Here is a 17,319-nt window from a genome sequence, read left to right as displayed (position 1 = left end):
TCATAGACTTCACGACCGCTAGTCGCGCTGTACTTATCGCGAGCAGTGTGTGGCGCCACACAAATGGCACGTCGCGAAAAGTCCGCGGAAGCATGCGGCCCGCGCGTCGCCGACGTCGCGATAGACTGTCGCGCTAGACTCTCGTGCTGTGTGCACCGCGAGTGGCGAGCTGTGACCACGCGATCGTTATAAAACTTCTCGGACGTAAACAGATATGCGCGACTGTCTTTCCTATGTTCTGCATACTTATTTTCGTTCGTTTCGATGATACGAGTGTTCAGATGATACAAATTTTTTCGCGACCCCATGAGATTCGTATCACCACGGTTCTACTGTAATAAAAATTAAATTGCTATGCTCGTTTTCTGATATGCTTGTTCCCTGAAACCAAGCCGACACTGGGGTATGTCACGGCCAGAAACCCCCGACAGCAGAAGTGTTAAACCCTCAGGGCCTGAAGGCATTGCAGAGGGGAGTGGGAGAAAATGCATTGCCTAACACAGCACAGTAAGAAAAGGAAATTTTAGGCATGAGGTGGCAAAAAATAGGAACAGTGGAAGCAGATGCAAAGGAAATTGACGAGTATTTAGAAAGAGATTATATATGGCAGCCTTAAAAGTATTGAAATCATTAATGTCAACTGCTTCTCTGGAAAGGTGGTTCCAACTATCAAATGTGCTGGGGACAAATGAATAAAAACAATCTTTAGTGTAACATGAGAGAATTTGTCACTGTGTGTGAGATATGTTTTCTCTCCCTGTCACATTTGAAACTAGTGCACTTTCTCGGTGATGGCAACATTGACAGCCTTTTGATACAGTGGAATAATGGACCTGCACTAAGAAGCAGTAGCCTGTTATTTGCAGCCTCAAGGAACATTGGTTCTTACCAGCATTCATTGTGAGGGCAGCATTGCTAACCAGTGGATGGCTAGTTTAGTTCTGTTTGTGTATTCGCCAGCTAGTTCAAGCTATGTTATCTGTGTTGTGAAAGTCTCCAGCTCACTAATTTCAGTGAGAGGGACATGGCATAGCCTCAGAGACACATTCACCACACAGCGTACTGGAGGCCTGGTCAGTGCTTAAAGCGTCTGAGTGCTCGGAGTCTGCAGGCCGCCTCAGGTTAAATATTTTTCCCTGAGGGCCTGGTGCAACCACACGCTGTCTATCCTGCAGTGCTGTGACATTGCGATCAACTGGTCGGGCGGCCTGCACCATGCCAAGAAGTTTGAGGCGTCAGGCTTCTGCTACGTCAACGACATTGTCATCGCCATCCTTGAGCTGCTCAAGTATCATCCACGGGTGCTGTATATCGACATTGACATCCACCACGGCGATGGGGTCCAGGTGAGCACTGGCATACCTGCCAACCCGCCCCATTTTTTAAGGAACTTTCTGATTATGTGACCGCTGCCCCAGATAAGTTGTCTGTCTAACCATGCAGCAATGGTTTTTGCAAACCCAGCACCATGTGACCTGCATCGTAATTACCAGCATTGCCATCAATGGCTGCGTTAGTACCATCAGCTAAACATCTGATCAAAACCAAAGTAGCTGTAGCTTAGTGTGTCTCATGTTCGCTGTTGCAGCTGCTTGTGTATGTTAAGGGTGCGCAGTATAAAGTTAGGATTCTCGTGTCCTTTAAGTCACGGCACTGTTAAAGCCCAAAAAGATGCATTTACAGACATTTTAGTGATCACATACTTCTGAGTTTCCATACTTCGTCAGACCAAGAAAAGGCGAACATTCTGGCATTTTGCGCAAGTGTGCGTTCCACATCAACGTTTCTCATGGTGGCAACAATGAGTTGAAACTGAAGTGAAAACGAGAACTGAATTCCGCTCGTTAATGTGCAAAATGATCATCCTGCTGCTGGTGAAAAGTATTCAGTCTGGACCATGCTTTTAGCAAATCTACTTCGACAGCTTTTGACTCTGTAGAAACCTTGGCAGTCGTACAGGCATTACGAAATCAGTGTAGACAAGTTGTATGTGAAAGTACTGGAAGATATATATAATGGCTGCACAGCAACCATATTTCTGCATAAAGAAAGTAACAAAATTCCCATAAAGAAAGGAGTTAGGCAAGGAGACACAATCTCCCCAGTACTATTCACAGCTTGCTTAGAGGAAGTATTCAGAGACTTGGAATAGGAGCAGTTAGGGATAAGGGTAGATGGAGAATACCTCAGTATCTGCGATTTGCTGATGACATTGCCTTGCTAAGCAACTCGGGGGATGAACTGCAAATAACGATTGATGACCTAAACAGGAAAAGTAGATAGGTAGGCTTAAAAATCAATATGCAGAAGACTAAGGTAATGTTGAACAGCCTCGGGAAGGAACAGCAGTTTACATTAGGTAGCGAAATACTGTAAGTAGTAGGCGAATATGTCTACTTAGGACAGGTAGTAACCGCAGATCCGGGCCATGAAAAGGAAATAACAAGAACAATAAGATTGGGATGAAGCGCATTTGGCAAGTATTTGCAGATTATGACTAGCAGCTTACCGGTATCACTCAAAAGGAAAGTGTACAACAGTTGAACCTTACCTGTACTCACCTATGGGGCTGAAACATGGAGTTAACGAGGAGGGTTTTATTTAAGTTGAGGACAATACAGAGGGCTATGCAACGAAAAATGGTGGGTGTAACATTAAGAGGTAAAAAGCACGCAGAGTGGGTCAGAGAAATAACTCGAGTTGCTGATATTTTAGTGGAAATCAAGAAGAAGAAATGGGCATGGGCAGGACATGTAGTGTGAAGAGAGGATAACCGATGATCGCTTAGGGTAGCAAACTGGATTCCAAGGGAAGGAAAGCGTAGAAGGGGTTGGCAGAATGTTAGGTGAGCGGTTGAGGTTAAGAAGCTTTCAGGGGTCAGGGTGATGTAGCTAGCACAGGACCTGGTGAATTCGAGAAATGTGGGAGAGGCCTTCAACCTGCAGTGGGTATAGTCCAGCTGATGATGATGATGATGACTCCGACGGATTTTTATAGCTAGCAAATTTTGCTACTACAAGATCCCTGCTAAAGAACTTTAACACTGCCTGAAAGCTTGGCAGTGGCACCAGCCGTGGTGGCTCAGTGGCTGAGACTGTCTGCCACTCGTGAGTACCACATGTATTTGAATTCTGACCGCAGTGGCCTCATTCAGTGGCAGTAGAGTGTTGAAAGTTTTTGGTGTGCTGCATTGGAGACCACGTGACATCGTTAAAATTGAAGCCCTCCATAGTCCAAGTATAGCTTGGGTTGCTAAACTACACGGCCGTGGGAACACCACCATGCTCAATGGTACTTTTGGTTCATATTCAGGCGACAGGGTGGTAATCACACTATATAATTAATGGCATCTCGTCACACAGTAAACTCTCCTTAATTTGATCTTTAAGGGAGCAGATAAAGATGTTCGAAATATTGAATGAGCCTGAGTAAACTGCTGAAAACTGTTTTTGTTACAGTAATTTTACCTAACAAGCATTCTTCGTCTGAGATGAAACTGAAGTGAGAAAGACAGTTTTCCCCCAGTTCTTTTGAAATGCTTAGCTTTGCGCACATTGTCTGGAATGTTGTAGAAGTTCTCCAAAGTCGTAAAGGCTTCCGCTACCCTTTTCGCAGTACAGTGCAATAGCACACACTCTTCGCAAAATGTCCCCATCAATTTTTGAAGATGCTTCACTGCACAGTCCACACTGTGAAGCACCGCGGTCAAGCGTGCAGTTTCAGCGGACTGGAAGCAGCATTTGGATGCACATGAGGGATATATGCTAAGGTGTTCGAGCAGTGCAACACAATCCAAAAATAAAAATTAGAGAACAGTGGCGGGGCAAGCAAACTCCAAGACACCATGACTCGCTGGTATGTGTGCTTGATTGCAGCCGTAAGATAGCATGAACTTAAAGGGCAACTCCAGCGTTTTCTCGAACTCCGCAGATTTTACACACTACTTTCACTACTGTACACACTCGGCAGTTTGCTGCTCAGTTGTGCCAAATTTTGCAGTATTTACAATGCCTTATTAGCAGTGAAAATGAATTTTAACTTTTCTTTTCGTGGCCTCAGTTGGGAAGGTTGCTATGGGCAATCTTGGGACGTCTGTGTTCGCTCTGCATTTCCTGCAGGACAAAATTCTGAGCTTGCTTTTTAGCACTTTTGACACAAATAGTGGGCTCAGATGTAACTTACAGTTGCCAGTTTGGGTAGTCAGTGCACACGATATGTTTTGTGGTCGTTTCTGGGACATCATATGTTGGTCTTCATGACTTCACAGCCTTGTTTTTGCTCATTTAATACATTTCTGTCTGATACTATTTTTAAAAATGGGCTTTTATATCGGAAAGAGCGCCTGAAGGAATGTGATGTGATTATAAACTCGGAATGATAAAAAAGCCTCTGGAGTTCCTCTTAAAGGAAAGTGTAACAAAAAATATGAGACTTAGCTGTGTTTCTGAAATGGAGAACTTACAATTGCCATCATGCCTGTCATAGCACGCATGAAGCATGCAAGAACCACTGTACCATGCAATTGAAGTTCCCAGTTTCGATTGTCCAAATTTTCAAATTAAGGGGGGGTTGAACTATTGAGATTTTACTTGCTTTGTAAAGAGGTCATGGGTATGAAAATGGCAGTAAATCACGGAAGCTGCTTTTGTACCGCATCTATTTTTTTGCACATTTTGCAAGACTCAAGGGTCAGAAGAAACGCATATGTGTTCTTTCTGTCCCTCTTGTGTTGATAAACACAAGGAAATGCGATTTTGAATAGTTTTCAACCCAACTTTCCACCTTAATAGTTTCACTTGACATTGCTCCTAATGTATTTGAAATCTCCATATGAGCACATATTGCAACACCTGGCACTGAAAGAAAAATATACGAATTACATTGCATTTTACACAAACAGTTCAAAAACTAATTACTATGTTGGAAGTGCAATACTATAAGATGAAATAGAAGAAATAACAAGTCTACCTCATTATACATGTTTTCACTGCAGAATGTTATACTGTTTGTTCTGCTGTGGAGAAAATAAGCGATGAAAACATCAAACGTAGCATTATTGACACTGATTCCTTGAGTGTCCTCACTGAGTTAAACTCTAAAAATGCAGTTGAACCGCCGATTGGCAGCATAATATTGTTACTGGAAAACGCAGGACGAAAGTGATGTGCTCATTTACAAAGACGACGACCGAGGAACGCGGGCACGACGAAGCGTTGAGAAAGAGGACGACGCTGACAGAGTGAATACTGCACGGCTACTGAAGTCTTAGCGTCGAGTTCAGCCCATCGCAGTGCCGTTACACTAAGTACATCCCCATAGCATCTTGGTGGAGGTGCGGGGTAGATGGAGCCGTGTCGGTTGTCATCGTGACGGTTCCGAGGTGACGGCCACTGCGGAGATCCAGCGTCAGATTGTGTCGAACCCGCAATACAGAGCAGATAAAATCCCAAAAACATTAAATTCTGCTGAGCCCCAGTCATGTTAAGATTAAGGGTAACAAGAGAGCAGACACATGCACTGCACGAGCCAGATCCATGAAAATAAAAATTAACTGGTGGCTGCGGCATGCCGCCTTTTCAAGGCCTCATTCCGAAGTACATTCTTCGCGTTCTGCCGCGCTACTGTTGCAGGGTGTTTGTCCTCCTCCATATGACACAGTGTTGTAACCTAGACAGGAGCCTGGGGACTCCTATTTACACATGTATCACCCCTCTAGCGCCCTTTACTTCCACATCACACTGACGTCACCTCACTTGACCTTGACAGGGGTCCAGGGCTATTGATGGCTTACATGACTATGCCCCAAAGTTACATGGCGACCACCAGGCTCAACACAGAAGTTTGAGCTCTAAATCTCCCTCAAGGTGAAAATCGTGCTCATGTGTCCTTGACAGTGGTCACGGGCCACTTGGTGGCCTACGTGACTATGCCCCAAAGACACATGGTGACCACCAGGTCAGGTGACCTTGACAGTGTGACTATGCCCCCAAGTCACATGGCAACCACCAGGCATAACACAGAAGGTTGACCTCTAAATCTCCCTCAAGGTGAAGACCGGGCTCCCCCAACCTTGACAGTGGCCATGGGCTACTTGGTGGCCTACGTGACTATGCCCCAAAGTCACGTGATGACCACCAGGTCACGTAGGCCACCAAGCGGTCACAGGCCACTTGGTGACCTACATGACTATGCCCTGAAGTCACATGGTGACCACCAGGTCACGTAACCTTGGCTTTGACAGTGGTCACGGGCCACTTGGTGGCCTATGTGACTATGCTCCAAAGTCGCATGGCAACAACTAGTCTTAACATGGAAGTTTGACCTCTAAATCTTCCTCAAAGTGAAAACCGTGCTCTTGTGACCTTGACAGTGGTCGTGGGCCACTTGGTGGCCTACTTGACTATGCCCCAAAGTCACATGGCGACCACCTGGCTTAATTAGAAGTTTGACCTCTAAATCTCCCTGAAGGTGAAAACCATGCATACCCGACGGCTCGAACTACCTGGTGTAGTGAAGGTGTTGCTTCAAAACATGAGAACATACCTCACAGGGATTGCATAAAGTTGGTTTGCAGCAAACTGAGAGCTAGGTAGCAAGCGGCTTGGGAAAATGAAGAAAACAACAAGCTGCATTCTGCAAAGCCCTTTTTAAAGGAATGGAAAGCGTGCCATCAGGAATGTTTTGTCGAAGTTATTTTATGTCATCTGTGTGTAGCACACAATCACCCATAATTTCCTTCTGACACAAAAAAAAAAAAAAAAAAGACAAACTAGTGTGTGAAGTATGCGATGATGAATTCACAGTCAATTCAGTTCAATTGTTTATTTTCTTTCATGGAAAGGGGAAGCTGGGGAAGGCTGGCTTGCCTGAGAAAGGCCTCAGCACCCATATACAGTTGGTAGGACAGTGGCAAAAGAAAAGAATTGCGATTGCACATATCACATTTTAATCTCATCCCTGCGACTTGAGGACCTTAGGAAAAGATATTTTACTGTATTTTACAATGAACACATTCCATTTCATTCTGCATTGCATTTAGGGGAACAAGCATTCGTCAATCTCTCTTGTTCGGGCATTTATTAAGAAAGTGAATGTTTTAAATCAAATATGAGCATCATAACTCTAGGCACTTCACATAACAAATCATCTAACCTTGTTTGGCGCATCATAGCCACAGTTGCTTATGCGCCAGGAAACCCCATACTATAACTATAATGTATGTGAAATGCATGTGGGTTTTGTTTGGCCAGCAGCTGTGCTGCATTAAGGCAGTAAAAATCATATTCAAATTTCAGCCTCACAAGCGAGAACAGCCAGAAGCCACGCAGGTTATGCCATTTCTTTATTCTAGATTGTACTGTTTGTCATGAAGACAGGTGGATTAGTTGTACCATCCACAGAGTAACTGTTAATCATTGTGGATGATTTGTAAAATATAACTGCAGTGTTAGTATTTAAGAGAAATCCCATGGCAGAGTTGATTTCAAATGACGGAAGTAATTAGTAACATCTACTAAAGCACAGCCCTACGGTTGCAAAGAAAAAGTAGCTGGGGTTTAGCTTTAGTTAAACCCGGTAGGTTGCGTAAGCAAAGCCGACGTAGCTTCTCTTTCTTCTTCTTCCTTTCGGTGTGGTGTGGCTACTGACCAGGTTTACAATGGCTTGAAAAGGGGCCCCATCTGCGGTCGCTCTAAAGGTCAAACGTGGCTACCGGCCGTGTTTATGCGACAGGCTGAAACCTGGCGTGGTATTGCTTACGCAATAAAAAGCTATACAGCTCTTGCACAAACTTTGCACGCTGATGTCAGAGTGTGTAGTTACAAGACTGCGTTTATCCATGCTTGCTCACTGTCACCATGCATAATGCAATGGCTACAGCCATGCCGTTTCTGTGTCTCACCGAATTGTAAACTGAGGGTACCAGCTTGGCAACTTTGCAGGAGGCCTTCTACCTGACGGACCTTATCCATGCTTGCTCACTGTCACCATGCATAATGCAATGGCTACAGCCATGCCGTTTCTGTGTCTCACCGAATTGTAAACTGAGGGTACCAGCTTGGCAACTTTGCAGGAGGCCTTCTACCTGACGGACCGGGTGATGACCGTGTCCTTCCACAAGTACGGCAACTACTTCTTCCCTGGCACGGGCGACATGTATGAGCTTGGCGCCGAGAGTGGCCGCTATTATTCAGTCAATGTCCCCCTCAAGGAGGGCATTGACGATGCCAGCTACTTTCAGGTGTGTTGCAAGTTTGCTTGTACTTGGCTGCCAAGCCCAGAAAAACACCCGTTTGCAGTGCTGTGCCTGCATGATTGAAGGACCGGTGTAAATTAATGCTATAAGTATCCCCATGTGTTGAGTTAGTATGCAGATCAGATTCTTTTCGTGGCGCACTTTTCACTCGTTTAATGGAAGCATTTACATTCTAGTTGCAGAGCGTGTATTCAATTCCCACTAAACAGCGCAAAAGAACAGTAGACGCGGAACACATGGGGACACAGAAGACGGAAAGTTCCCTTCAAGTGTGATCTGCAACACACCATAGTGGTCATACTGTTTCATACCTGATAGCAGTAAAATGCACAATTTGTAGCAACAAACATGCGAGGATAGGAGAATGAAGGTTTTTCCTGGCATGATGCATCACTTTTGAGCCTGTTGGCTGAGTGCAGTGTAATTCCACTCTCTTAAAGGTACAGCATCTCGACCTCCAATCTCACCTTCTCGCTTGCCTCACAACTTCTTCAATGAGGATTCTGGCTCACCTCAGGGTCTAATTTATAAAGCTGTTCGAACTCATCAGAAATGGTAACCAATTGGGCAGAAACACAGTGGCTAATGAAAAGAAGTTCAGCATAAATTGAGAACTGCGCAACGAGTTATGGAAAAGGAAACGATAGGTGTAACATTAAGGAGGAACACGGGGCTGAAATTAAATTTTTGTTGTCTTGGGTTGTGCATTTATTAAATAAACTTCTCAGCATGTTTGGTTGTTATCTGCACAGTAGAAAAATTCATGTTAATTTTTTGCGAGATGAGGTGCAGTCACCCACGAAAGCACATATGAATGCTGATTTCAAGGCGTAGTCGCATAGCGGGCAAGAAACTGAATGCGGAGTGTATCCCCAAGTTAGATTTCTTGGTTTTCGTGCTCCGTAGCCAAAAAGGACCTGCTATCAAGATGACATCAGACAGCTAAAACCAAAACAGAAAGGAAATTTAAATTTTAAATGTGGCAACAGCAGATTGGCTCGTAAACCGAAATAGAAGCTTGGATTGACTAAAACGCAGCTCATAACCTTCGAACGCTGTTTTTGCACCACTCATAGCCTGGCCAGCCAAAATGGTCGACAGGCTGGAGATAGAATGTGGAGCCTAGTGAAGAGGCACACCCAGCAAGCAACCAAGGAAAGCATTTCAGGAGCGGAAACTAGTGCACTGGATAGCTCTAAAGCTGAAAACAAAAGAAACAACTCAAAGCAATCACCACAGGACAGTGTGTTGTTTAAAGGAACGGGCCAACATATGTGCCAGGCCCAGATTGATTTTTAAGCCCTAAAATTGAATAGCATGTTCTGAAACCATTGAACTCATTTTTCTCAGTTTGCACTTTTTGCAAGTGCACAACGGTTAGAAAAACTACCATTTCCACTCTTTTGCCAAAGGCTGCTTTCAAGGTGGTTTCTGGGCTAAAACGTTTTTGGGAACAAGATAAGGTACCTTTTGGATTCCAAATTATTCTCCAAGAAAAAAAAGAAGCATCAAATATGTGACATATAAAGAGAACAAAAAAAAATGATAAATTTCGTTTTTAAGGGGGCTCATATTTTTACACCAATGCCATAAGAATCTTCAATTGGCCTTGTCCTGGACAGTGAACTACCTGGAAGTTATCTAAGTACAAACGATTTAGTACATTTTCATGATTTTTGAAATGGTAGTTTTCCTAAGCTGATACACTTAATTACACATTATGACCACCACTGCAACTTTTTTTTCTATTTGCATAAGTGTGATAAAACTTAGAATACTATATTGTAGCAAGAGGAAGATAAGCCATCCCTGAAAATGTGATCAAAATTGGTTTTGCAGAAGTAGCGTGGCTGCAGCTGTAAATTTCTAGGGGAGGCCTCTGTCCTGCAGTGCGTGTTGTCAGGCTGATGTCTGATAAATTCAGAGTGTGAAAAAAAAGATCTGCAAAATCTTTTAAATAAAGGGATTCAAATTTAAAAACCTGGTGCTAATGTATTGCATGTGCTTATAAGATTTCTGTTGCTGCCAGATGGAGAAGCTGTGGGACAAGGGTCAGTGGACAACCCCTTGAATGGATTTGAAAGCTTCTTGGCTGTCCGCAACTGACATTTTCAGTGCTGCAATCGCACCTGTGGTTGCCCATGTAGACATGTTTGCAATGTCATTATTTTGAAAGCTGAATAAAACTTCTGTGCAGTTGGCGTAGCTAAGTGTGGAAATAATGTGGCACTCAGCATAACATAAGCCTCGTTGAGTGACAAATTGTGCATGAATGCAGTTCCTAGAAAAAAGCCTTGGGTATCTGACCCATGAAAATTTGCCGCAGAAGGATTTTTTCTCAGCTCATGGTGGTTCATGGCGCAGTCGACAAATGACAGCCGGCAAATGGACACCACACAGTATAGAAGACATATACACAAGGCTGTGTGCATGCCTTCTTTACTTGTGCACGTGTTTCTTTACTGTGTGGTGCCTATTTGTCGGCTGTAGTTCCCTTGTGCCATGGGAAGTCTCTGCAAATTGTGGTGTTTGCTATGCTGGCAGCATTGAGCAGCAGCAGCCAAGCTTGGGGAAAAGGACGCAGTGCTCTAAAAACTCATCTAATGACTGTGTGCGAGAGAAAGAGAACAGAGTCGTGAGCCAGCACTCTGCCTTTTAAATGGGGATCCTTCAACACCATGTGCCTTGCGCTCAAGTATTCACCTACATCACATATAATAACAGGGTTTTCAGCACAACACACACACACACACACACACAAAAAGGGTTATTATGTCTGACTACCAACTAGCTCAGCAGTTAACTCTCTTAAACCTACATCACAGTGCCTCCATTTCACCATGGGGTGGTTGTATACCCACACTGCAAATAGCCACAGTACCGGGCCTGGTTTGCAATGCAGAGAGAACCATGAACTGGGCTCTGCAACATTTGTCTACTGTGCTATCATTGGCAACACTAGCCACATTGAGAATAAGATTCTCTGGCAAATCCCCCAAAGTGCACTTGAATCAGTTTGCACCACCCTCACAGCAAAAAAATGATGTCTTGCAAAGATCCCCCTTTGGCACTGCTCATGTATGAGTGCCTTTTGCTTGCATATCTGATTGCACATTTGTTTTCGTTCATTTTTGTGGCAGTGGGAGGGATGGTTTCCTTGCTTTGGGCACTGCATATTTCAAGCAATGGTTTTCTTGGGGTCGAAGCACAGGTGTTCAAGCCCGTCATACAAGGGGTGATGGAGTTCTTCCAGCCTAGCTGCATAGTGCTGCAGTGCGGTGCTGACTCGTTGGCGGGTGACCGGCTAGGCTGTTTCAACCTGAGCATCCGCGGCCACGGCGAGTGCGTCAAATTCATCCGCGAGCTGGGGCTGCCCACCCTGGTGCTGGGTGGTGGGGGCTACACGGTGCGAAATGTGGCCCGTGCCTGGACCTACGAGACAGCCCTCCTCCTCGATGAGCCAGTCAGCTCTGAGATCCCCTACAACGAGTACTTCGAGTATTTTGCCCCCGACTTCACCTTGCACCCCGAGGTGGTCACTCGGCAGGTGGGTGTCTCTCTGCAGCAAACTGTGGAAAGGGAAATAATGGCTGTAACAATAAGAGGTGGGAAATGAGCAGAGCTGGTCCACTTCGAGACTTCCCATAAGTACTCTGAGTACTTGACCCTGACTTTTACTTACCCCGAGGTGATCATGGAGCCTGCTGGTGGCTGTATAGTGCTGTATAGATAGCAAACAAGTATGGAAGGGGAGTTTTTGTCCCTGGGGTCTGTATTCCGAGTCATTTTCAGAAATGTTGTTTTTGCCCCGAGTCATTTGATTGGTGGAAACACTGGAACCGGTTGTCAGTTTGGTTTTCACCAACGAGATGAGGGCGAAACTGGCTCTGAATTTAACCTTAGGTCTCCTATGAGCAGTGTTTCATGTCCTCTGTTACTTATTAATCTCTCTCTTTGTTTTTGTTTGTACCCAGTGGTAAGAGTTTTACAAAAAAGTTATATAGCTATTATATATTATGTTATTATATTATATTACATTACATTACATTATATTATATTATATTATAATTTATTATATATTAGCTGCAAAGTAAGCCTGACAACAATGTCAGGCTTACTTTGTCAGCTCTTGCCTGGTGATGTCAAGTTGCTACTCTCTCACGTAGTCGTTGATTGTAGTCCTCTAACAGGAAGGAAAACTTCTAACGAAACTCTTTATTGGGCTCACTTTACATGCACAAAGCAATGAACAACTCATCAATGTTGATAGTAGCTAACGTGCTTGGTGGTTTACGCAGAACAGGATGCAATTTAAAGCTGACAGTGTGCTTCAAGGGAAGGAATGGAAATTGTTCACAACAGCCTTAAAAAATGTAGAACCAGCTGTGCGCTGGTACAAACATGGATAACTATGGTAGCATCTCCTGTCAGCAATGAAGTGATAAAGCCACCTACCAGTGGCTGCGAGAATAAGTAAACGCTGCAGTGCTTTGCGGCAGCATATACTTTCTGTACTGCTCTGCAGCCACACCTATTAGCAGTTGGCAGTTCACAGTGTCCCGACTCATTTCGCGTTTTCACACCACGAGCGTAGTAGACAGAGTACAAGTGAGGCCACCTAACCAAACATGTTGATAAAGGTGTAATTTTTCCGACTACCATCATTGTCAACAACCAGCACAGTCCCTGTCCCTTACCAAAGGGATCTGGGACAAGCAGCATGGTACTGATGCTGAACCGTACACAGTAAATCCAAATGCTATGTGTGATCCTATGTGGCAGCCTCAGAAAGCGGAAATTTTACACACAAATTTATCTGCCTCGGGAGGCAAAATTCATCATTCATTCAGACAGGCATCATGTGGACAGGTAGACGGGAGGAATGTGGATGGCCAGCAGATGGCAACTAATGCACTGGTGGAATATGCAGTTTCCACGAGTCATGGTATCAACTAGGGTAGTGTGAAGATAATTGGAAAAGGAAAGAATAATACTCCTATCGCATGGACAAGTTTAGCGACACTTTCACGAAGTGCACTTCTATTGGATTAATGACACTTTCGGAGTGTGCTGTCACACGGCGAAAATAAGTGTCATCTTTAAATGATGGTAGTGCCGATATGGAGGTTGGAGCACTCTGTGGAAATTAGTTTCACATAATATCTTAAAAGGCAATGTTATCGCATGCACAATTACTCCAAAGTAATATTCAGTTATTTTGCATCTGAACACATGTTTTCAACTACAAAAAGCATTGTGATGTGACACGGGCATGCTTGACCGCGCTTTTCGCTAACATGGTTTCTGCTGTTCACATGCAAAACCAACTGAGTTTACTCTGTATGGTTGCGCTGCTAGCCGCGGTTATCGCTATCTTAGCTTTGTAACTTTGGTTTGCATCGATAGCCGAAAAAAAGGAAGCATCTAAGGATGGAGGGGACTCACCGATGTTCGAATTCGAATAGTGCATGACCTGGTCTGATTCAGAGAAGCATGCATTTTCACACAAAATCGCATTTTAAGAGTAACACTTACTAATAGGCAGAGTATCAGTGCCTGTTTCACGGCATTTCTATGCAGCCTCAACTGTTCAGCGGCACAGCAACCATATACTGCAGCAGCATCATGTCTCCACGTTTGTTTGGCATGTCGTTGAGCAAGTCTTAAAAGGTCTGGTCCCTGCCACTTCATGAATGCAGGCGAGAAGTTCACAACGTTCACTGCACCAGATTTCACTAGCTTACCGCAGTGGTGCTGCAACACCCATGGGAGGCAGAGCATGTGGGGTCAGTAACACTTGGCCGTGCGCTACTCCGGCTGTGGTCGTCGCTAGGCTTAGTTTGTTTTACATCCTGGCATCAGTGGGCAGTGCATTCATATTAGCCAGGTTGATGGTTGTGGCACTGCCTTATTGTTAACTTTACTGTCTGATAATAAGGGAAAGGTGTAGTTCAATTTGACGACTTAGCAGCGGAGCTAGCGTATGCGTACAAGCTGACCAGATGAGCCACTCCACACCGGCGGCGGTGGCTGTGAGGTTGTGAGCAAAACTTTGCTTGTATCTCAGCTATTACTGCTACTAGCAACTCGGTAGGGGTCAGCGGTCCCTTGACATTATTTTACTCCAGGGCTTATTATTTGCTAGAGAAACATATTTTAGAACTCTCTTTTGACACCGGTGACTGCAGGGATGCGCCATAAAGGTGCTGGCTTGGCTCGGACAGTTTGTGGGAAGCGAAGCGGTTCTACCTTCGGTCGGCACTTGAGCGCACTGTTGCTATATTTTTGGATGACTTTGTAGACACTGAGTTACAAATAACTCTAACTTCATTGATGCAGATTGAGATTGAGCCTTAAAATATGCGATGTGCAAGTCATCAAAGAGCATCAGCAAACAAACGCCTTTGCGTTACCGCTAACACTGAGAGCGAGAGTAGCTGTTCAAGCATGCGCATTCTTTTAGTTTACAAATTAAATCTAGTGCCTCTTGAAAGACACACTCATGAAAGCAGGATAGATTTTCAAAACATTGTAATTCTCTAAAATGTATAAATAACATGTAAATACCCTGCGGTTGAGACTACACATATGCCTGCTGGACAAAGTGTAGTAAACTCACTATGAGTGAGTGCATTCTGGTGCGAGTGTCACTTATTATTGTCGTGTGACACCACACAAAATTGAAAGTGTCACTAAGCTTGCCCGTGTGACAGGGGTATAAGACAACAAGGCTTCACATGGGATCTTTTCATATGTATTCAGATGACAGCACACATGCCCATTCATAACACAGGCTATCTACCTTCGATGTACAGTATGGTCCACTGTTAAAGGGAACACCCTATAGCATGGCCATAATGGTCTGAGAAGCGCCCCCTATAATGACCGGTGAGAATCGGCGACACCAGGCACATGTGCAGTGACTGCAGAAGGTGAAGTCAGCTATTCATTATCTGCTACAAAGTACTGTCCTGGTGCTTGGCTTTCGGGGGATAGAAAACCTTTAATGTGAAGGCTGAACTAAAAATACAAACTGTGTCATTCTTGCCGTTTCATAAAAGACAAGTATTTTTAAATATATATATACACCTTTCATTTTCGATCTTCGGGAGCATTTTTTCCACAATATGTGGTGGAGGTCTCCTTTAGTTCTTGTCAACTGTCTGTTTTGAACCCATTACACTAACCTCCTGTTGCTGCTGCAGAGAAATTATTATGCAAAGGAGAAACAGCCCGTCAGATTTCCTGACTTTCTGCTTTGTTATGTCATAGTCACACTAGATCAGTAATTCAGGTGTTTTGTATTCTTCGTAGAAATCAAGGTATGTGTATTTGCATTAAGATGTATGATTTTATATACTATGTGATACATGGTTATTTATGCTGTAAGAATACGTTCTATTTCAGGTCGGTGTTCCGACCGAGCGCTCAACTAGCCAGCGAGTCTCTTGCGTCGTCTTCTTTGTCCGTCTTCCTTTTCAGCACGCACCTTTCGACCTACGCTCGTCTTCTTTACTACAGTCACCGAGCGTTGGTGCTACACTACAATTACCCATGGGAAAAAAAGGAGGCATCCTGCCGACTAATGGCGTAAACACAACAGGCGGGTTGTAACAGGGGCTTGAGGCGGTCAACGTGCAGTTTCACGTCTGTGACTGTGCATATCCGGCGTTGGCGCAAGCGGTTCAATAATATAGTCCACTGGAGACTAACGTCTCCAACCCACGATATGGACCGATATGGCAAATAACATGATATGGACCATGGTATTTTGAAGCAAATTTGGTAGATAGGCCGGAGGCGGTAGCAGGAACCCAAAGCCACACGAGGGAGTGTGCGGTATATGAAGGAGCTGGACATATCGGTGCGCGAAGGGACTTCTGGTGACTCTGGTTCTGGGTTCTGAATGATTGGGCAAGCTGGTGACATTCTTCTGCATATGCTGCCGCTTGAGAGACTGTTGTCGATTCGGAGTTATTAGGGCAATAAGGGATTACCGTGTTGATAGTAGAGGTGGGATCACGGCTGTAGAAAATGAAAAAGAGAGTAAGCCGGTCGTATTTTGTATGGTACTATTGGAAGCGTATGTGACAAACAGGAGAAGCCGGTCCCAGTTTGAGTGGTCAGACGCGACATACATGTCACGTCTGACATACAGCATATCACTCAAGGTACGGTTAAAACGTTCCGTCATGTCATTTGTTGTGGGTGGTAGGCTGAGGTAGAAAGGTGGACAGTACGGCACTGCTGAAAGAGGGCTTCAACGGTCTCGGAAAGAAAAACACAGCCGCGGTCACTGAGCAATTCATCAGGCGAACCGTGGCGCAGAACGAGATGGTGAAGGATGAAGGATGCAACGTCTGGCGCCGACGCAGCAGGTAAAGAAGATGTTTCTGCGTAGCAGGTAAGGTGGTCAACTGCCACGATGACCCAGCGGTTACCAACTGGAGTGATTGGCAGTGGCCCGTAAAGATCAATGCCCACACGGTCAAATGGCCGGCTGGGACGGCAAGGGCTGCATCGGAACCATGGAGCGGCGTGGAGGGTTTTTGTGATGTTGGCATTCCTGGCATGCGCGGACATAATGACGCGCGAAGCGGTACATACCCAACCAGTAATAGCGGAGACCAAGACGAGTGCAAGTTTTCAACACTCCGGCGTGGGCACAGTGAGGATCGGCGTGAAATTCGGCACATATGTCCAAACGGAGGTATCGAGGATTGATAAAGAGCCACTTCCATCTGCTGGAAAGGCAATTTCGGCAGTAAAGCAGGCCGTTGCGGATGGCGAAATGACGAACTTAGCGGCGAAGCGTTTGAGAGGCGGGGCACAGAGAAAGTGTAGATAGAAGCGTGAGAAGGGAAACGATCCAAGGGTCCTGCCTTTGTTCTTTCGGCATGTCGGCAATCTCCGAATAAGATGAGTCACCCGTGGTGAGGGCTGTCGAGTCAGTTACATTGGAGAGGTGACCTAGATAGGGCATCAGCATCGGACTGCTTACGGCCAGACCGATAGATAACCTGAATGTCGTACTCTTGTAAGCGGAGCGCCCAACAAACAAGACG

The 17,319-nt window shown here is 44.9% G+C and overlaps 1 protein-coding gene across 1 annotated transcript in view; it reads left to right on the top strand.

The window, feature by feature from the left end:
• Window positions 1–17,319, top strand: part of LOC146181006 (histone deacetylase 3-like) — a 52,421-nt gene that overhangs the window by 27,951 nt on the left and 7,151 nt on the right. Inside the window, exons 5-7 of the mRNA XM_084576224.1 lie at window positions 1,176–1,346; window positions 8,072–8,239; window positions 11,466–11,801. Of these exons, the coding sequence (XP_084432350.1) occupies window positions 1,176–1,346; window positions 8,072–8,239; window positions 11,466–11,801 (675 nt within the window). The remainder of the gene's footprint in view (window positions 1–1,175; window positions 1,347–8,071; window positions 8,240–11,465; window positions 11,802–17,319) is intronic.

This window comes from Amblyomma maculatum, chromosome 8, assembly GCF_055883805.1.
Source record: "Amblyomma maculatum isolate TAMU_Amacu chromosome 8, ASM5588380v1, whole genome shotgun sequence".
Classification (NCBI taxonomy): Eukaryota; Metazoa; Arthropoda; class Arachnida; order Ixodida; family Ixodidae; genus Amblyomma; species Amblyomma maculatum.
The sequence above is the reverse complement of the archived record's forward strand: the minus strand, read 5'-3'. Positions and strand labels throughout refer to the sequence as shown.